Source organism: Pleurodeles waltl, chromosome 7 (genome assembly GCF_031143425.1).
Source record: "Pleurodeles waltl isolate 20211129_DDA chromosome 7, aPleWal1.hap1.20221129, whole genome shotgun sequence".
NCBI lineage: Eukaryota > Metazoa > Chordata > Amphibia > Caudata > Salamandridae > Pleurodeles > Pleurodeles waltl.
The window spans coordinates 614,390,125-614,412,181 of NC_090446.1; the positions used below are offsets into that span (position 1 = coordinate 614,390,125).

Here is a 22,057-nt window from a genome sequence, read left to right on the forward strand (position 1 = left end):
ACAGACAATGCTAAACAAGAGCATTTGTAAATAGGATTTTAGTGCATTTGTGGAAAATGTTGACATTTTAAATACCGCCCATTAGCTCCACCCAGTAATGTAACAAAGGAGAAGTGACTAAGTTGGTTCTGATCGACGTACCCAGCTTTGTGATGTTGCAATCCTCAACACAAAGTAAAGCTGACTTTTGCCATTTGGAAAAGGCTCATTTTATGCAGGATTTTTATTCTTTGTGTACTTTTACATAGTACTGTATGTCACATGGGTGGTAGTCACAAATCTAAGACATTTGGTTGTATTTGCGGGTACCCGTGAGGTGGAAACAACCAGGCACAATGGTTCCCTGAGTTTGTATAGGTCAATGAATGACAGAAGGGTGGAATAGTGTTTGACACTGGCAGATCGGATATAGGCCCTTGCTGCGCATCAGCAATAATGTATATATATATATATGTGTGTGTGTGTGTGTGTGTGTGTGTGTGTGTATATATGTGTGTATATATATATATATATATATATATATATATATATATAAACAGAACCATTATCTATTACATAGGAGCCTAAACGAGGTTCACTTAACAGTGTTGCACTGTAAGTATTCATAAAGTTATGAATCTAAATCTAAAGTTAGCTTGAAGATTACAAGTATAAAAATAGTATCTTTCGTAAAACTTCTATTCAGATATACGTAAAGTATTGAGGCTTCAGTGCCGACTGTGGGTTAAACTGTAAGGCAGGCTAGTGGTTATTTACAACATTAGTGAATGTTATCTTGCTGGAATGAAAATGGGCGATTCTCCCCATGAGATGTGATGGCTGATGAGGCAGAGCAGGACACATGGTTATTTTTATGACATGAATATGTGTGAACCATATAGATTCTATAACACTTGATACAAGGTATAATGGATAAGAAGGACGGTGAGCAAGATGTTGGGTATTGGGGGTGGTTTTCTGCAGGTGCAGCCAAGGATGTCACATTGGTGTAGTTTGCTGAAAGGGCACTCCACCGTTGAAACCAAATTTGACTTTAAAATATACAGAGTGAAAATTGCCTGTGAATTTCACAAGCTCACATGTTCCAACATGTCTCATGCTACCAATAAACATAGACCTTTGCTTCCTTATCAGAAATTCAGGTCTCAGATTTTGCTGCTAGTCCTAGAATTGCCCCCACAACAGCTCCCCACCTTGAAGTACAATTTTATTTCTTATGTTTGGGAGGCATGAGACGCACATAATCAGACCACACACACCTGTAAAATATTGCATACAATTCCAAATGTAAACCATTGTTTCCAACAGGGTATTGGGGAAGATTCCTATGAGTAACTTACCTTTCCTTAAGGCTGGAGTATGACAATCACTTTTTCAGATAAACGAATGCAAAGAGAGATTGTGCGGAGTTCTTCGCCGGACCTTGAGAAAGAACACAAGACCAGACAGACTTCCCAACTTATATCTATGAGGTATAATAAATAAGTCAAGATCCATCAGGAGTTCATTCTTAACCTACTGGGGGTGGGGTTTCACGAATTTGGCACAAGTCCATCTTCTGTCCCTTCAGCTTCAGCAGAGGTCCCTGTACATAAATGGTCCCTTGAAGGCTGAGGAGAAGTGAGAGGGTCTGAGCCAGCAGACCTCTCAGAGTTATATACATTCTGGCAGACATCCACCTTTAGACAAACAAATGTAATGAACGAAGCTCAGTCAATGAAAGTCAATCCTAGAGGTGACAAATAAAGCTTTCGGATTTGTAAACATTCCACTTTTCCAGTCAGGAAAGAAGTTCGATAAGCAGAGCCTTCACATCTTCAATGCGGTGCGTAGCCCCTTGCTCTTCAGCTGTGGCACTGGTCCCCAAGAGCGTGACTTTTCGCTTCTGTCCAAGTCTGTGCAGTGCCAGTTGTTGGTGCATTTCGGAGATGGCCAGCGCGTCTGCCTTATCCTGAAGAAAAAAAAGAATTAGACCAAAGTTTAGCTGCTGGGCTGCACACTTGCCAGCAAATGGAAGACAACACGGGTGCTCCTGGTGGTGTTTGTGAAGGGGCTCTGGCCACATGGATTGGTTCTGGTGGTGGATCTACATTTAGCCCAATACCTGGTTGGAAATGCAGCTTTGGCCGTCGTCCTTCTCTAGTGATACAGTTTTACTCAAAGCAGCCCCAAAAAGTGATTTAATCAGTGCATGCCAAAGTAGGCACATTCGTGGATTAACTCTGTGGAGGTTTCTTTGCTTCGTGTGTCTGCTTTGAATGTGCGTGAAAGCCAACGCCTGACTGCAAATTCTGCTCCTGATGGCTAGCATTGCATGTTGAATGTACACCAATTTGAACTGCATGGGCCCCTCTTGGCCTTTGTATTTTGGAAAAGATCCCAACCCAATCCTCCTCCTTGTATATATGAGCTACCTTGGTCAGGGCCCCACTTGCGGAGTTGCTAATTACAGGGTACAAACATGTGTACATACTGTGTTGGCATTAATATAGTGCAAAAACGCTAAGGAGCAACTGAGAGATGTGCATGAAGGAGAGTTTTACACATTTCCACTTCACAAAGGGCACAAGGCGACTATGTGATTTAACCACAATTGCAGGGTTTCTAATGAAGAAAATAAGATGAAAACTCGGGTTCTGAAGCCTGCAGTTTAGTTACTAGATGGTATCTTATGTCTGTGCAACTTCTCTCAAGGTCTACGACCCCCTGGGTGTGTTTGTACCTGCTTGTTTGCTAGGACCACCAAGGGCAGCTCCCCTGCATCTTCGAGAAGGTGGTGCAGCTCCTGTCTGGCCAGGAGGAGCCGCTGATGATTGGCAGAGTCCAGCACGAAGACAAGCACTGCAGCCTTCTTCAGGTACAGGTTCCAGTAGCTGCGGAGGTTCAAGCTCCCTCCAACTGTAGCAAGGAATTCAAAGTTAGAGACACTTCATGAGGTGATGACATGAGCTGCGTAACTTGTGCCTACGAGGGCAGCACATCCTGCAAGCTAGATACGTGTGCAGAGAATAGTCAGTGTAGCAAGTCAGTCAGAGGAACGAACCGGTGCATCCATTACTCAATCAAACCATGAGAACTGACCGCTTTGTGCCCACTGACTGTAACCGCCATAGGGCGCAGCATGGATCTGTAAACAGATCTTCCTGCTCTGGGCTACATTACAACCGGCCTCCAGGGAAATATATAGAATTTATTGCACCAGACTGAATCTGATACGCCTGCCTTCAGAAATTATATGGTACAATTCTACCTATTCCGAGTTTTTACTTGTTAATGGGGAATAAGGTGGGTTTTGGTGCTTGTTGCATTAAAATCCGCACATCCCTGCCCTACCCCATTAATTCTGGCAACTCTGACCTGCCGAAATGTATCAGATAATTATCAGGTGTGCTAAAGTCTGCACAGCTTGCAACTCTAATCTTTGTTGAAACGGGCTTGTGAAGGGGCCAGAACTTAAAGGACCAGCTGTAATTGGGCCCTGTCGTTCGTACTTCCTTTCAGCATCAACACCACCTCAACGTTAAGAACCAACTCTCCTTAGCGCTACAAACGTGTTTGTTGTTCTGTCGGTTCCTCTAGGGAGACAGGGGCTCCATCTGTACAAGTAACTATAATCGCCTCTTTTAGTGAACCTAGTTTATCGTGCTCTAGAGATAAAGTTAGACAACACCCCTATAGGGCACAGGCCAAAAACATCGACTTAGGTAATTTTTTTCTGCAGCAAATTATCCTGAAGAGATAAGTAACTGCTGGCTAGGGAGAGAACTTTAGCCACGTTATCTCTGGGATTCAGTGTGCAAGGTGACATCACTAAGTCAGCAGTAATATAAATGTAAATATGAACTCATTCCAGCCCTTGCCCAGTTATATCAGCAAACTGGCAGAAATGTTTTAGAATTTCTACCAGGAAAGAGAAAGGGAAAATCTAGAAAAACCCAAGATGCATAGAGGAACAACAGAGAAATCATACATTGTTTCTCAATTTAATGGAAAAACAGTTCAATAGTATAGAACAAAAAATGCCCCTCCACCCCACCCCCAATCACCATCATTTTTCTCAGACCCTCTCTGTCCCTCCTGATCTCAACCTCAGCCATCCTGAACAGTAATTGCTTATCAGACTTGTGTGAAAATGCGGTGCTTGATACTGTCCCACACACCTCGTCTCAGCACCTTTTCCGTGTCTGTGCTCCCTAGAGCACAGAGAGAACGAGACAAAGAGAGACAGAAAGTGCCTCCACTAACTCAAACTCCACCTTCCCTGTCGATACCCATGCATGTGGCCCGGTTCGATGCACTCATAAACATAGCTGCACAGCCACTACCATACGTCAGCAATGTTACTAGCAGCACGTTTTGGCCTCAGTCATTCAGATTAAATTGGAACAATTTCTTTCTGCCCAGAAGTGCAGGTAGAGAAGGATAAATCTGGAGAAAATTTTCAAAATGGGCATAATCCCCTCATCTATAAAATGCTCAGCAGCTGCAGGTAACATATGATTTTCTGCAGGAAAAAAAAAGGCTTGCTGTGGATTTGAAATGCTTTTTTTTTTTTAAATTGTTTATTTCTTAGTTGGGCAGGTGTAGTAACATAGCATGACATTAGCAAAGCCATGTGGTAAAATAAAATACATAATCAAATTAAGAAGTCCTCCAATTAAATTCCTCGAAGATAACATAGCATAGTCCGTGATAGATTCCACCCCACCATATTGTTGATAAATCGCTGGGTTTCCCCCCAAATACTATCGAATTTACGCATAGCCCCCGTGAGTTGAGCATATATTTTCTCTTTCAATCACACCACTTTCATCTTGGCTTCCCATGTTGTATAAGTAGGAGGAACTGGCGACTTCCAGGCTTGAAGAATCAACGATTTAGCAATAAGGGATGCAATAAACAAAGTTTGTTTCGAGCGAGTTGACAGGCATGAGTGTCGCAAGATACCGAACAATGCTACAGACAGCTCTGGAGTAAGGGTAACCGAAATTGCGGAGCTGACCCATTGAAATATTTTCTCCCAAAGTTCTACCAGATATGTACAGGTAAAACGTAGGTGAAGCCAATCTCCCCGACTCGCCTTACAACGTGGACAGGAGCCAGAAATCTCAGGAAATACTTCCTTCAATCAATCAATGTATTGGTAGAGCGCGGCTATTCACCTGTTAGGGTTTCAGGCGCTGGGGGTGGGGTGGGGGGGGGGGGAGCAGAAGTGAAGGTCAGAGGGGATCAGGTGAGAGCCAAGTTTTGAGGTCCTTTCTGAATTGTGATAGAGTGCGAGATCTCCTGAGGTGGATAAGAAGGGAGTTCCAGGTCTTGGCGGCGAGGTGGGAGAAGGACCTTCCTCTGGCTGTGGCCTTCCGGACGCATGTGACGGCGGTGAGAGCGAGGTTGGCGGAGCCGAGTTGCCTGGTGGGCGTGTAGAAGTGGAGTCTTTGGTTGAGGTATTCTGGCCTGTCGTTGTGGAGGGCTTTGTATGTGTGGGTGAGAAGTTTGAATGTGATTCTCTTGTCTATTGGGAGCCAGTGCAGGTCTTTCAGTAGGGCGGGGGTGTGGCTGTGTTTAGGAGCGTTCTTGATGAGACGGGCAGAGGTGTTCTGGATGCATTGTAGTCAATTCTGTACCTTGGTGGTGGTTCGGGCGTAGAGTGCGTTGCCGTAGTCCAAGCAGCTGCTGACGAGGGCCTGGGTGACTGTTCTTTTGGATTCAGTTGGGATCCATTTGAAGATCTTCCGGAGTATGCGCATGGTGCTGAAACAGGCAGAGGAGACTGCGCTGACTTGATGGTTCATCGAGAGTGCTGAGTCCAGGATGAAACCGAGGTTGCGGGTGTGGTCGGTGGGGGCCGGACAGCTTCCGAGGGCAGTGGGCCACCAGATGTCCCAGGCTGAGGGGTTGTTACCGATGACATCTGTTTTTTCGGTATTTAGCTTGAGGCAACTCCCTTTATTCAGACTGGGGTGTAATATAACATTAATTTGGAGTAAAATACAATTTTTTTGAAATTCGCTCCTCTATTTGCTTTATGTGATAGGATATTATGGTTTCTATATCGCTGTAGGTCGATGTTTCATCCTGTTAAATTCTCAGCCCTTATCAAGAACCAAGAGAACATTTCCGACGAAAACCGAGCGTAGAGGATCCTATACCAGCTACCTATAGCTCGTAAATTCCCATAGAAGGCCTGAAATATATTAGAGATGGATGCATCAGTTGATCTCCAGACCATTAGGAGAAATTGCTGGATTTGAGTGAAGGAGAACCTGAGATCGTCTGAAATAGTAGTCCTCTCAGTTTGACACTGGGCCCATGTCTTAATTTGACTGCCAGTTAAAAAGTCTGAGAATCTCTTAATGCCCGCCTGTACCCAAATTTGAACATACACCTGGTTTAAGTCAAAGCCAAGCATCCAAGAATCACGAAGCCCGAGTGTAGGAAGTTGGCTCTGTATGTACTATTTCAAAGTAAGAAATAGTATGCACAGAGTCCAAGGGTTCCCCTTAGAGGTAAGATAGTGGCAAAAAGAGATAATTCTAATGCTCTATTTTGTGGTAGTGTGGTCGAGCCAGAGGGTAGTGTTAAGCATTTATTGTACACACACAGGCAATAAATGAGGAACACACGCTCGAAGACAATTCCAGGCCAATAGGTTTTTATATAGAAAAATATATTTTCTTAGTTTATTTTAAGAACCACAGGTTCAAAATTTACAATCAATACTTTAAATCAACGGTACTCAAAGTACGGCCCGCGGGCCGCCAGCGGCCCCACGGACCTAGCTTGGCGGCCCGCGAGACGCACACCAAACGCCACATCATAATGGCAGCAGTATGTAAACATAGAAGAGGGCCGCGGGAGCATGCTCCCGCGGCCCTCCTCTATGTTTACATACGGCGGCCATTGTTTATGGCGTTGCCCTGACGATCCTGGAAGCCAAAGCCCCATAAAAGTCAGCGCTTGCAGCTAACTTTTATGGGGCTTTGGTCGTTTGCTTCCTGTCACCGGCTCCACGTCTGCTGCCTGCCTGCCTGCCTGCTGTTCCACATTTGTGGCATCTTTACAGTGCTTTGAGTCAGGTAAGGCTCTTTGGTTATTTATTTATTTGTTTTTAATGTAGTGTGTGTTACTGGGGTAGGCGTGAGTGCAGATTGCGCTGTGTGTGTGCGCTGTGTGTGTGTGTTACTGGGGTAGGGGTGAGAGCAGATGGCGCTGTGTGTGTGCGCGCTGTGTGTGTTACTGGGGTAGGGGTGAGAGCAGATGGCGCTGTATGTGTGCGCGCTGTGTGTGTTACTGGGGTAGGGGTGGGAGCAGATGGTGCTGTATGTGTGCGCGCTGTGTGTGTTACTGGGGTAGGGGTGAGAGCAGATGGCGCTGTGTGTGTGTGCGCTGTGTGTGTTACTGGGGTAGGGGTGGGAGCAGATGGCGCTGTGTGCAGATGGCGCAGTGTGTGTTACTGGGGTAGGGGTGAGAGCAGATGGCGCTGTGTGTGTTACTGGGGTAGGGGTGAGAGCAGATGGCGCTGTGTGCAGATGGCGCTGTGTGTGTTACTGGGGTAGGGGTGGGAGCAGATGGCGCTGTGTGCAGATGGCGCAGTGTGTGTTACTGGGGTAGGGGTGAGAGCAGATGGCGCTGTGTGCAGATGGCGCTGTGTGTGTTACTGGGGTAGGGGTGGGAGCAGATGGCGCTGTGTGCAGATGGCGCAGTGTGTGTTACTGGGGTAGGGGTGAGAGCAGATGGCGCTGTGTGTGTTACTGGGGTAGGGGTGGGAGCAGATGGCGCTGTGTGCAGATGGCGCAGTGTGTGTTACTGGGGTAGGGGTGAGAGCAGATGGCGCTGTGTGTGTTACTGGGGTAGGGGTGAGAGCAGATGGCGCTCTGTGTTCGCGCGCTGTGTGTGTTACTGGGGTAGGGGTGAGAGCAGATGGCGCTGTATGTGAGCGCGCTGTGTGTGTTACTGGGGTAGGGGTGAGAGCAGATGGCGCTGTATGTGTGCGCGCTGTGTGTGTTACTGGGGTAGGGGCATTGTTTTGAAAAAGGGGTTGGGGTGGTTGTTCCCCCTCTAAGCCCCGCCCCCTCTAAGCCCCGCCCCCCGCTGTCACTTCAGTGCGGCCCTTGGCCGCAAACCATACTGCAATTTTGGCCCCCGAGAAAAAGTTTGTGAGTACCCATGCTTTAAATGAAAGGTATTTCACTCAGGTATCATAGGAACTTTGATTCAGCAAAATAGCATGTACAGTTTTCACAAAAATAGCAATAAGCTATTTTAAAAGTAGACAGCGCAAATTTCAACAGTTCCTGGGGAGGTAAGTATTTGTTAGTTTTTCAGGTAAGTAAACCACCTACAGGGTTCAAAGTTGGGTCCAAGGTAGCCCACCGTTGTGGGTTCAGGGCAACCCCAAAGTTACCACACCAGCAGCTCAGGGCCGGTCAGGTGCAGAGGTCAAAGTGGTGCCCAAAACACATAGGCTTCAATGGAGAAGGGGGTGCCCCGTTTCCAGTCTGCCAGCAGGTAGGTACCCGCGACTTCGAAGGGCAGACCAGGGGAGTTTTGTAGGGCAACGGGGGGGGGGACACAAGTCAGCACAAAAAGTACACCCTCAGCGGCATGGGGGCGGCCTGGTGCAGAGCGCAAACAGGCGTCAGGTTTGCAATGGAGTTCAATTGGAGACCCAGGGGTCTCTTCAACGAAGCAGGCAGGCAAGGGGGTGGGGGGCGCTCCTTGGGGTAGCCACCTCCTGGGCAAGGGAGAGGGCCACCTGGGGGTCGCTTCTGAACTGGAGGTCGGATCCTTCAGGTCCTGGGGGCTGCGGGTGCAGTGTCTTTACCAGGCGTCTGGTTCTTGGAAGCAGGCAGTCACGGCCAGGGGGAGCCTCTGGATTCCCTCTGCAGGCGTCGCTGGGGGCAGGGGGGGGGGGCTCAGGGGGTCAACTCTGGCTACTCACAGGGTCGCAGTCGCCGGGGAGTCCTCCCTGTAGTGTTCGTTCTCCGCAGGTCGAGCCGGGGGCGTCGGGTGCAGAGTGGAAACACTCACGCTTCCGGCGGGATATCTGCAGTCCTTTAAAAGTTGTTTCTTTGTTGCAAAGTTGTTTCTTCTTCGGAGCAGAGCCGCTGTCCTCGGGAGTTCTTGGTCCTTTTAGATGTAGGGTAGTCCTCTGAGGATTCAGAGGTCGCTGGACCCTGGGGGACGCGTCGCTGTTGCAGTTTTTCTTGAAGTGGGGAGACAGGCCGGTAGGGCTGGGGCCAAAGCAGTTGGTGTCTCCGTCTTCTCTGCAGGGCTTTCAGGTCAGCAGTCATTCTTTGTCTTCAGGTTGCAGGAATCTATCTTGCTTGGTTCTGGGGGCCCCTAAGTACTCAATTTAGGGGTGTGTTTAGGTCTGGGGTGGTTAGTAGCCAATGGCTACTAGCCCTGAGGGTGGCTACACCCTCTTTGTGCCTCCTCCCTGAGGGGAGGGGGGGCACATCCCTAATCGTATTTGGGGAATCCTCCATCTGCAAGATGGAGGATTTCTAAAAGTCAGAGTCACCTCAGCTCAGGACACCTTAGAGGTTGTCCTGACTGGCCAGTGACTCCTCCTTGTTTATCTCATTATCTCCTCCGGCCTTGCCGCCAAAAGTGGGGCCGTGGCCGGAGGGGGCGGGCATCTACACTAGCTGGAATGCCCTGGGGCACTGTAACAAAGGGGGTGAGCCTTTGAGGCTCACCGCCAGGTGTTACGGTTCCTGCAGGGGGAGGTGAGAAGCACCTCCACCCAGTACAGGCTTTGTTACTAGCCACAGAGTGACAAAGGCACTCTCCCCATGTGGCCAGCAACATGTCTGGTGTGTGGCAGGCTGGTAAAACTAGTCAGCCCACACTGGAAGTCGGGTATGTTTTCAGGGGGCATCTCTAAGATGCCCTCTGGGGTGTATTTCACAATAAAATGTACACTGGCATCAGTGTGCATTTATTGTGCTGAGAAGTTTGATACCAAACTTCCCAGTTTTCAGTGTAGTCATTATGGTGCTGTGGAGTTCGTGTTTGACAGATTCCCAGACCATATACTCTTGTGGCTACCCTGCAGTTACAATGTCTAAGGTTTTGCTTAGACACTCTAGGGGCATAGTGCTCATGCACCTATGCCCTCACCTATGGTATAGTGCACCCTGCCTTAGGGCTGTAAGGCCTGCTAGAGGGGTGACTTATCTATGCCATAGGCAGTGTGAGGTTGGCATGGCACTCTGAGGGGAGTGCCATGTCGACGTAGTCATTTTCTCCCCACCAGCACACACAAGCTGATAAGCAGTGTGTCTGTGCTGGGTGAGGGGTCCCCAGGGTGGCATAAGACATGCTGCAGCCCTTAGAGACCTTCCCTGGCACCAGGGCCCTTGGTACCAGGGGTACCAGTTACAAGGGACTTACCTGGGTGCCAGGGTGTGCTAATTGTGGAAACAAAGGTACAGGTTTAGGGAAAGAACACTGGTGCTAGGGCCTCGTTAGCAGGCCTCAGCACACTTTCAAATCATAACTTGGCATCAGCAAAGGCAAAAAGTCAGGGGGTAGCCATGCCAAGGAGGCATTTCCTTACACCGAGTGTCAGATAAAAGCTAGGAATTTGATATTTCTCCTGCACTGACAAAATCCTGATGCGGATAATTATCGGCAGCTTGTATCTAACACGTTTAGGGAGACAAGGTATTTTGATGAAGCGGGGAAGCTGAATGCCACTTTCTACTAACATACATTTAATATGGAAATTAGAGTTGAGTGATGAGTTGAGTCTTGAGGCCCAATCCAAAAAGTTTGCCTCATAATATTTCTTGAAGTTAGGAAGCGCTAACCCCCCCCCACCTTCCACCGCGAGAGCTAGTTTTTCAGGCTGTAATCAAGGTTTCTTGTTGGCCCATAAAAATTGTCGAATCATCGAGTCTACGTCTTTAAATAATTTTAAGGATTATGCTTGAAAAAATAAAAAGAGAGGAAGAATCATCATTTTAACTCATGCCACCCACCCTATGATCATCAAAGAGGCTTGCCATTTCTGAAGTAGGCCATGAACGTTCTTGAAGACGGATGCATAGTTAAGCTGGAAAAGATCGGAGAAATCTTGTGTTACAAATATCCCTACATATCTAATAGGGATAGATAACTGGGACTGGACTCGTATTCCCATTGCCAAAATCGATCTCTTAGCATTGTACAGAAGAGCTTCAGACTTGGAATGATTAATCCTGTAGCCATGAGGTCCAAAAAGATCTTGATCTTTGCAAAGCCTCTCGCAATATTAAGTGGATCTGCACGAAGATAAAGAATCATATCATTAGCGAAAAGTTTGAGTTTAGATGCTTGGGTGAGTGGAGGATGTATGATATTATCTTGACGAATAGCCGCTGCCAGAGCTTCGATTAAAAAGTGCAAAAAGAACCGGAGACAGAGGGCAACCCTGCTGCATACCACACAAGACGTGCATGGACCCTGATATTTATCCATGATTGAAATCCTGGCTTAGGCCTTAAAATACAAGCTATGCAGGGTGTGGATAAATTGCATCGGGAGCCTCAACCTTTCCAAAATTGTAAATAGAACCTCCAATTGGACCAAATAGAATGCCTTCTCTGCGTCTAGCATTATAATCGCTGCAGGGTAATTGTTATGCAAAAAAATAATCAATTGCCTGGACCAAAAAATTTGTATTTGTGGACAACAGCCTGCTTGGAAGAAAGCCTCACTGATCCTCATGGATAAGCCCTTGGGCTACCAGTGCTATTGTAACTGCCAACATTTTAGTAAAAAGTTTGTAATCATAGTTTAGAAGGCTAATCGGGCGACACGAGCCCGGGTTTTCCGGTGGCTTATCCTTTTTTTGAAAACTGACAACTATGGCCCTGGTAAAAGAGGGTAAACTCTCCACCCCTCTTAGTATTGCATTAAAAAGGTTAACCAAAAATTTGGCTAATTGGCCCAGCAAAATTTTATATACTTTGGCCGGAAGGCCAACTTCTCCGGAGGCCTTTCCATTGGGTGCATCCTGTATTGTCTCTGTTACTTACGAGAGAGTAATAGGAGCTGATAGCAAAGCTGGCACCTCTCCGTCTAACCTTAATAGTTTAAGTAAGTTTAAATATTGATTGATCGGAGATGAATTCGCTTGCTCCGTAGCAGTACAGAGATTTGTATAATGAGGGAGGAAAACCTTCTCTATATCTTTAAGCTGGTTCACAATTATGTCTTGATCCTTGTCGAGTATAGCTTTAATAAAATTGGTATTGGACTTTCTTTTTACTGACCAGGCCAGGAATTTCCGTACATGCTCATTTTCTTTGTACTGTCACTGAAAGATTGTATGCCAATTAAGTATTTCCTGAGATATATAATAATCTCTCAGACTAATCTGAGCTCTTTCAAGTCTACAAGCCGTCTCATGATTATATTATATTTGATGACTCATTGATGCTTGATCAAGTTCTTGTTGAAGTTAAACTTTTTCTCTTTGGCTGCTTTATCCATATAGGCTTTAAACGATACAGCTTTGCCTTGTCTTCTATGTGGGCTTTGGAGACTTCCCAAATATTAAAAAGGGAGGCCAAGCCTTTATTAATGTTCAAAAAGTCTGTGACTGATGCTTTGAGGGTTGTAACCCAACCTTCATCTACTAAAAGGGACTTAAACAAGCAGATGAGTCAACCACGTTGGAGCTGTGATGTCATATTAATGCTAACCCGAGGGACGGAATGATCTGAAAAGGGGTTAGTTAGGATGTCTAACCCGTCTCACCAAAGAGAGTGAGACTAAAATAAAATTGATCCTCAAAGCTATATTATATCTTTTAGAAAAGCAGGTAAATTCCCTCCCGTGGGGGTGGTCTGACCTTCAAACATCTACCAGTGCCAAGCCCGAAACCATCTTGGTAAGCAATCGAGATGCTCTCAGTTTATTCAGATTTTTATTCCTGCGTGAAGTATCCATCTGTATATTATGTATAATATTAAAATCTCCCCCTATAATGCAAAAAACAGGAAGTATAGATAGTTGATCATATAAAGCCCGCAAGGAGCTTGTATCACGGCCATAAAAGCTCACAAAATGTATGTTCTTGCCCGCAAATGTTGTACTGATTATTATCCATCTTGCCTGTGGATCCCTAAAGACCTGCTTTATCACCCCAAGAAAGTCTCGTGTGACTAAGATGGCCACCTCCCAAACTGCTGCACTGTCAGACGCAAAAAAGGATTGAGTGATGAAATTAGGGAGATTGGGCAGCTTTCCCTGGAATTTTAGATGATTTTCCTGAAGAAGGAATATCTGAGATTGTGATGCATTCAGCCAATTGAGTATTTCTTGAAACGTCACATTGTTATTGGCCCCATTCAAGTTGCAGGCTATAATTTTTAAGCTATTCTCAACCATTCCCTTTATTTGTGAAAGAGTAAAGGGTTAGGGAGCCAAAGCCTTGCCCTTGACGGCTCTTTTTCGCTACAGAGAATGATCATACACCTATTGATATATGTATCCTGTAAATTATCACAAGGCTTTGTTGCCCTCCCCTGTACGATATACCCCCACAAAAAAGTGACCCCAAATGTGTTACCCTCCCACTGCCTCCAAGCAAGATCCCACCCGTTGTGGTGCCGCACCCCTGAGGTCCCCTCCACCCCTTGTGCCCGAAACCCCTACACCCCAGATGCAAGTGCCCTGACATAGCACCTGAAGAATCTACAACCAACCAGGACAGACAGCAAGTGCAGGCCGGTGGAATTGCAATCATACGGATATAATGACGTGAGTATTTATGGTCTTGGCCTTCACTTAGTGCTCCATAGCAACCATAATACTTCTTGAGGGAGTCCAATAAATCTCTTGCCTGCTTGACACTCTGAAAGATGTGCGCCTGGCCCTTATAAAAGACTTTAAGTTTGGTTAGCTGGACAAAGCCCAATGGGACCCCAAGTCTTTTGAAATAGTCGATAAGACCAACAAAGTCACGACGTCGACGTGCTGCTGTCACAGACATATCGGAGAAGACGCGGAAGGAGAAATCTCCCTCTAGGTTAAACGTTTTCCTTTTTATAGCTTGTAATAAGATTTGCTCCTTAATCCTGAAGTCCCCAAAATTCACCAAAATTGTACGTAGGTATTTGATTTGGAAAGTTTCCCCGAGGGGATTCTATGGGCCTGCATGATTGAGGGATTTGGATATGCTGAAGCCTTATCAGAAAGAATGCACTTATAAATTAGATATGTAACTACTTTCGAAACCGATGATGCTGTTTCCATCTCTTCCGGGATTCCAATGAATCTATGGTTGGAGCGTCGGGATCTATTTTCAAACTCCTCTAACTTATATTGTATTTCCTCAAGCTCTGGCTGGTCGCAGATCCGCTGGTGGTTTGAACATCCTCTAGGTCCGAGACCCTTTGTTCTACCTGAGAGACCCGTAGCGTCAGATGCGTGATATTAGAGTTGAGCTAGGCTAAATGGTCATTGGTCTTTCTATATGCTTCCTCATGGGAAACTTTCAAGTCCCGTAGTTCCCTGACGATCTGACTTAACATAGCCTCTATTGTTAAGCTAGATGATAGGACTAAGCTTGGAGAGTTTGCGCCAGGTGTGCTTGTAGATGGTACCGAAGTAGGAATCATATCCTTATTGAATGTTAAGTCAGGCATCGAAAAATCAAAAAGTTTTACTAGACATGCAGGTCGAGTAGCTTGAATAATCTACTCGATCTAATTGTAATGTACTTGACCCAGGAAATGGGTCTCCAATTGTGTGATCCTAGGCAAATATTGTATTTTACAGTCACCTTTTTCTTCATTCTCATATGAGTGCAATTTCAAATATGGGAGTTCAGCATTTCTTCTGTAAAAAAAATCCTCTTTCGTTTGATTAAACACACTAAACATTTGCTCCATGTATAATAAATCTAGCACATATATAGGGTACACAGGATCCACGCATGACTTGCCTCTTAGTTTACTAATAGTTTTGCCATCAGGGCAGGAGTGTTTCTCAGTATATGTTTAAACACTCACTTGTAATAAATATATTACTAAAGCATGATTTGGTAGTGCACTGTCATTTACAGACAGGAAATTTCTAAGAAATGTCAAAAAACCTTCCCACTAACCTGCAGCTTTACTGATAAAACTATAAAATGTATTAACAATAATCTGTGAAAATTGGGTTTCAGAAAACATGCATCATTTGCAAATCACCAAGTAAAGTGTTCTGCCTTTTTTTCCATACTATTTAAAAAAATATTTTTTCATCATACAAAAGTTCAAAAATTGGTCTTCACAGCTACTGAAATGTATTTCGAAATGTTTCTAAAGTTGACTTAGTTATATAAATGTTGCGTGTTAGGAAAAAGTTGATGTCAAAAGCCTTTCACTTCACATAGGCCAGATAGTTCACCTTACAAAATCCTGGAACTCTGCAGTCACAAGGAAAAGTATTTCCACTGCATGTAGACAAACTGAGATTTGACATGTGTCTCTGAACACAGAGCAAATGTGACAAGAATAAGAGTTAAAGGCATCTTAATTGCTAATTCAGTTTCTGACTGAACAGAACACCTGTTCTTTGTCCAATCACCAGAAGGGTCGAGTGGAATCTAAAAATAGCTCGACCTCATAAAACAAAACTTGCCAATGCGAGTAGATTTTTCGAGCCCTGTTTAAATCCGGTGTAGGCAGAGTAGGGTCTCACGAAATGGACATGACCGGGGGTCTTGTAATACTGTTGTCTGGGTTATTAAGACTCCTCCCTAACCAAAGAGGTGTATTTCCCCCCCCCCTTTTTGTATCGAGAACAGAGGGTAGGAGGGCTGTGGGGGCATCTGACACCCCCTGAAGCTTCTCCATATGTTCTCGACTAGGGCTGAGCCGTTGTCTTTCTACTAGAGGAGTCACACTTTTTCCTCTGCTTGCTTTGAGTGCTTTACTGGCTGTACGTAATTTAGATGAAGCATCGTGGGCCAAGCGTTTCATGCCTGCTGAGAAGAGGGTCTAGGGGTTATTCTTCTTTACCCCTTTTTAGAGGGCTAGCCGGAAGAAGATCAGAGTGTAGCAAGCCACATCTATTCTAAACAGACTGCTTCCGCTACAGCCTTCAGTCTCACACTCGGAGCTGCCTAGAGCAAGGTCCAGAGGCTGCTATGCCACCCCCATATAGCCCTTATATTTGCGATCTTGGTGAGGTTATTATCAGAGACACTGGGTGTAGTTTAACACAGCAGTCGACTATATAGATAATAATACAGGCAATGGCAGGTGGAGTGAAGGAGGTTCAGAGAACAACGGGACCCACCTGGTACCAACTATTTGAGCCGACTTAAAATAGTCCTTAGCTGGGCTGGGCTGGGCCTGGTGTCCTCTTGGTTTGACCTATGCCAATTACATCAGCTCGACGTGTATGCAGATAACACAAGACAGACTGATTTAAAAGAAAATATGCCCCTTTGAAAACTCTCATCCATAACTGTAGTCGCGCAATTTTCCTTGGATTTAATTGCCTTTAATGCCCCCTCACTTTTTCCCCTCTTCTTTTCCTTCCTCTTCCTCCCCTTCAACACTCTCACTGCTCCTGTGAATCAAGCCAGTTGGAGTCTGAGTTGCTGCCTGATAACATAGATACAGGCTGTAGTTAATCCTGCTGCAGAGGGCCGTTAGGTGGTGGGTGTTCCAGCTTGAAAGTTCAAAGGACACTATTTCCCTCCCCCAACAATCCTCTCCCCCTCCGCCACAAACTGCGTTTACTTCGATATCATGTATTCAGAGGCGTTCTAGTTACCAAACTCATCCTCTCTTTTCCACGCCTCCAACATCATGTGATGTTGTGCGCCTTCTTCGTTGCGGCCTGTTACCTGCTGTATCACTCCCTTCAGCATGGTGACATAGTGAAGAAAACAGCAGGAAACGGATCGAGACACTCTGCTGCCCTGCGCTTGGTTCTATGCTGGCCTGGATTCTTGATCCTCTGATTGCCTACTGTCCTAAACAGCATGCCCTTTCTCTTCTCCTTTACCAGCGAGCACCCAGTCTACTTACCTTCCAGGAGATCCACCCTGAGGACTTCAGTGGTGATGCTTATAGAGTTGAAGCCCTGGGTAGGTGATGTGCTTGCCTTAATGGTGTCACTGTGCATCTTCTGAAGGATACTGCTTTTGCCTGCCCCATCCAGGCCCAGTACCAGAACCTGTCGGCTTGAGACCGCCCCCTGTAATAGCACAAAAGATGGCATGAGGCAAAAGATGTGGACTTTGGTAAAGTTATATTACACTTCAGGAGGGAACAGAGATTGTGTATGCCATTTAACTAGAAAAGCCGCTTTCTCTTTGAGGATTTCAGTTTTATGTAAAGCATTTACCAATTTCAAGTGTTTTAAGGGGAGAGCCACAAGAAATGACTCTGATTAGGTAACCGTGAACAATATGGCCAGCGCTTTCATACTGTCGATCAAGTTGACGCTGTTGTGCCTGTTTTCGCTGTGAGCGCCATGGCCAGCATGCAGTATGAAGGGGAGAGAAAAAAAGAGTTTGCCCACGCTGAAGTATGTTGGCAATCATGCAATAATCCATGTAACAGGGGCAGTTTGCAAGGTGTGACAAAAACAGCCTCAAGGCAGGACGAACGTAAAGCATTTACCAATGACATCAAGTGATTTTTGAAAGACAAGCCTTGTAGGAGGCTGGCCTGGCTTGTAGTGGGTACCAGAGGTACTTACACCTTGTGCCAGGTCCAGTTGTCCCTTATTAGTGTAGAAGAGGTGTATCTAGCAGCTTAGGCTGATAGAAGGTAGCTATGGCAAAGCAGCTTAGACTGTACTAGGAGACATGTAAAGCTCCTACTATACCACTGGTGTCATATGCACAATATCATAAGAAAACACAATACACAGAAGTACTAAAAATAAAGGTACTTTATTTTTATGACAATATGCCAAAAGTATCTCAGTGAGTACCCTCAGTATGAGGATAAGATATATACACAAGATATATGTACACAAACCAAAATTATGCAGGTAATAGCAAGAAAGGTAATGCAAGCAGTGTAAAATTACAGTAGATTGCAATAGGAGCACATAGGTATAGGGGCAACACAAACCTTATACTCCAAAAGTGGAATGCAAACCACGAATGGACCCCAAACCTATGTGAGCTTTTAGGGGGTCGCTGGGACTGTAAGAAAACAGTGAGGGTTAGAAAAATAGCCCACCCCAAGACCCTGAAAGGTAGGTGTAAAGTGCACCAACTACCCCCAGAGAGCACAGAAGTCGTGATAGGGGGATTCTGCAGGAAGAACAAACATCAGCGATGCAACAACAGTGGATTTCCGGATCTGAGTGCCTGTAAGACAAGGGGACCAAGTCCAATAGTCGCGACAGTGTCGAGAGTGGGCAGGAGCCCAGGAAATGCCAGCTGAGGGTGCAAGGAAGCTGCCACCGGATGGAAGAAGCTTGGAGTTCTGCAAGAAAGAAGAGAGCTAGGGACTTCTCCTTTGGAAGACGGATGTCCCACGTCGCGATGAAGCTTGCAGAGGTGTTCCCACGCAGAAAGACCGCAAACAAGCCTTGCTAGCTGCAAGGGTCGCTGTAGAGGTTTTTGGGTGCTGCTGTGGCCCAGGAGGGACCAGGATGTCGCCACTTGGAGGAGGAGACAGAGGGGGCGCCCCGCAAATCAGGGAGCCCTCACAGAAGCAGGCAGCACCCGCAGAAGTACCTGAACAGGCACTTGGAAGAGGAGTGAACCGGAGTCCACGTGAAGTCACAAAAGGGAGTCCCACGACACCGGAGGACAACTCAGAAGGTTGTGTGCTGCAGGTTAGAGTGTCGGGGACCCAGGCTTGGCTGTGCACGAAGGAAATCCTGGAAGAGTGCACAGGAGCCTGAGCAGCTGCAAATCATGCGGTACCCAGCAATGCAGACTAGCGTGGGGAGGCAAGGACTTACCTCCACCAAACTTGGACTGAAGAGTCACTGGACTGTGGGAGTCACTTGGACAGAGTTGCTGAGTTCCAGGGACCACTCTCGTCGTGCTGAGAGGGGACCCAGAGGACCAGTGATGCAGTCTTTTGGTGCCTGCGGTTGCAGGGGGAAGATTCCGTCGACCCACGGGAGATTTCTTCAGAGTTCCTGGTGCAGAGAGGAGGCAGGCTACCCCCAGAGCATGCACCACCTGGAAACAGTCGAGAAAGCCGGCAGGATGAAGCAATACAAGGTTGCTAGTAGTCGTCTGGCTACTTTGTTGCGGTTTTGCAGGCGTCCTGAGCCGTCAGCGGTCGATCCTTTGGTAGAAGGTGAAGAGGGAAATGCAGAGGAACTCTGATGAGCTCTTGCATTCGTGATCTAGTGAGATCCCCAAAGCAGAGACCCTAAATAGCCAGAACAGGAGATTTGGCTACCTAGGAAGGAGAATTGGCTACCAAGAGAGGTAAGAGCCTCTGAAGTCACCTGCTGGCAGTGGCCACTCAGAGCAGTCCAGTGTGCCACAGACACCTCTGTTTCCAAGATGGCAGAGGTCTGGGACACACTGGAGGAGCTCTGGGCACTTCCCCTGGGAGGTGCAGGGGAGAGGTCACTCCCCTTTCCTTTGTCCAGTTTCGCGTCAGAGCAGGGCTGGGGGATCCCTGAACCGGTGTAGACTGGCTTATGCAGAGATGGGCACCATCTGTGCCCATCAAAGCATTTCCAGAGGCTGGGGGAGGCTACTCCTCCCATGCCTTCACACCTATTTCCAAAGGGAGAGGGTGTTACACCCTCTCTCCGAGGAAGTCCTTTGTTCTGCCTTCCTGGGACAGGGCTGCCTAGACCCCAGGAGGGCAGAAACCTGTCTGAGGGGTTGGCAGCAGCTGCAGTGGAGACCCCGGAAAGGTAGTTTGGCAGTACCCAGGTTCTGTGCTAGAGACCCGGGGATCATGGAATTGATCTTAGACATGTTACATGGCCATGTTCGCAGTTACCATTGTGACGCTGTACATAGGTAGTGACCTATGTACAGTGCACGCGTGTAATGGTGTCCCCGCACTCACAAAGTGGGGAATTTGCCCTGAACGATGTGGGGGCACCTTGGCTAGTGCCAGGGTGCCCACACACTAAGTAACTTTGCACCCAACCTTCACCAGGTGAAGGTTAGACATATAGGTGACTTATAAGTTACTTAAGTACAGTGGTAAATGTCTGTGAAATAAGGTGGACGTTATTTCACGCAGGCTGCAGTGTCAGGCCTTTGTAAGAATTGTCAGAGCTCCCTATGGGTGGCAAAAGAAATGCTGCAGCCCATATGGATCTCCTGGAACCCCAATACCCTATATATACTAGGGAATTATATGGGTGTACCAGTATGCCAATGTGAATTGGTAAATTTAGTCACTAGCCTGTTAGTGACAAATTTGGAAAGCAGAGAGAGCATAACCAATGAGGTTCTAGTTAGCAGAGCCTCAGTGAGACAGTTAGGCATCACACAGGGAACACATACAGGGCACATACTTATGAGCACTGGGGCCCTGCCTGGCAGGGTCCCAGTGACACATAGACTAAAACAACATATATACAGTGAAATATGGGGGTAACATGCCAGGCAAGATGGTACTTTCCTACAAGCCTACAAACATGGGCGTGGTTAAAAGCCCACAATACTTACAACAGGTCAAAGCGCTTGTGCACTCGACCTAAAAATGGGAATAAAGTGAGGTAATACTGCTTCAAAATTACGCTGCATAATTTAGTCAGCCACACTGCATAATTTGGCCCTCCCGTGCCGCATAATTTCAGTGGGCTTGGTCATAGGTAACTAGTACACAAATGCGCTCTCATTCTTGTGTCCACTGTCTTTCTACAGGAATCACTAGTAATTAATGTGAGTGACTGCCCCGACATCAATTTATGACGACGTATTGACTATTAACGCTCCCTAGTTAGCATGTCAAAAATATGTGTGCAAACACTACTTTATCTGTTCGGATTTAAGGAGTCCGTAGTAACCTGCATTCCCCTTAAAGTCCCCTTCATACTGACAATAAAGTTGGGTCAGAACTCATCGTCCATGCATCATGCCCGGAGACTATTTACGTATGTCGCTTCAGAATGAATGTTTTTAATTCTTTTTTGTTCGATATTTACGCATGCCACAAAAAGTCTTTAAATACAGGTCTGGGACCCCTCAACTCCCCCTGATTTCTTTGCCACTGCTCACTCCACAAATGCGGTTGAGAGGGTGTTCATTCCCGTTATCTCTAGGAGGAAGTGCACCTGCACGATCTCTGTCCATGTCTCCCATCCTTTCCCCGTATTATACCTCTACCTGTACTTTGTACTCTTCTGTAACTTGCACACGGCACCTTTCCTTTTACAACGTATCATTTGCTACCTCTTATTTCTTGTGTGCTTTTGATATATGCACAACGGCCACCACTGCCTCATGTAACGTAACTATAGTTTTAGTGTTTTGAGTGTCTACCATTTATTGCAATTTTATTTCTTTTTTTACCTCTACTCGTACTTTATTTGCTCTTGTATCCTGCACACGTCACTTTTTCCTTTCGTAACGTATCGTTTGCTACCTCATGTATTTTTTTTTGCTCTTGATACTTGCACAATTTTCACTTGCCTCATGTAATGTAACATTTATTTTTGTGACAGGCACACTTGTAATTTTCTCTTCATGTATCTTTACTTGCCTATTGTGAAGCGCTCTGACACCTTCGGGTAAAGTCCGCGCTATATAAAAACGCATTAAATAAGTAGGGCGACCCCCGGGACTCCCACCCATCCTCGTGCCCTCCTCCTCCGCGCCCTGCTCACCTCCAGAGGGGGGCTCTTGGTCGCTGTTCTGTGTCTGGCGGGGCTCTCTCTTAACTCCCGTTTCCTTCTCGGGCTCCCATAGCGGCTCCAGGCGATGACCAGAACGGAGCACAGGGCTGCTACCGCCCCCAGGGCCAGGGCTAGAAGGCGGGTGGGCGGCATAGAGCGGCTACCGGTGTCCGACCTGTCACTGCCGTGCCTGGGGCGGGGCTATATCGTTGGCACGGCCACACCAGAGGGCGTGTCCAGATGACGTAACAATCACGCCAGGGGAGGGGACATA

General features: G+C 46.6%; 1 protein-coding gene across 1 annotated transcript; it reads right to left on the minus strand.

Annotated features, from left to right (window-relative positions):
• Positions 1–205: 205 nt before the first annotated feature.
• ARL10 (ARF like GTPase 10) lies at positions 206–21,989 on the minus strand. The gene is made up of 4 exons (XM_069244579.1): positions 21,775–21,989; positions 17,025–17,193; positions 2,723–2,898; positions 206–1,951 (listed from the first exon to the last, which is right to left on the minus strand). Exons 1-4 carry the CDS (start codon positions 21,934–21,936, stop codon positions 1,781–1,783), a joined length of 678 nt encoding a protein of 225 aa, XP_069100680.1. The 5' UTR covers positions 21,937–21,989; the 3' UTR covers positions 206–1,780.
• Between the last annotated feature and the right edge of the window lie 68 nt (positions 21,990–22,057).

Coding starts and splice junctions, on each gene's coding strand:
- ARL10 (XM_069244579.1), bottom strand. CDS start 21,936: ATGCCGCCCACCCGCCTTCTAGCCCTGGCCCTGGGGGCGGTAGCAGCC. Junction 17,194..21,774: donor CCAAGAGCCCCCCTCTGGAG/GTGAGCAGGGCG, acceptor GTGCTATTACAG/GGGGCGGTCTCAAGCCGACA. Junction 2,899..17,024: donor CAGGGTGGATCTCCTGGAAG/GTAAGTAGACTG, acceptor TCCTTGCTACAG/TTGGAGGGAGCTTGAACCTC.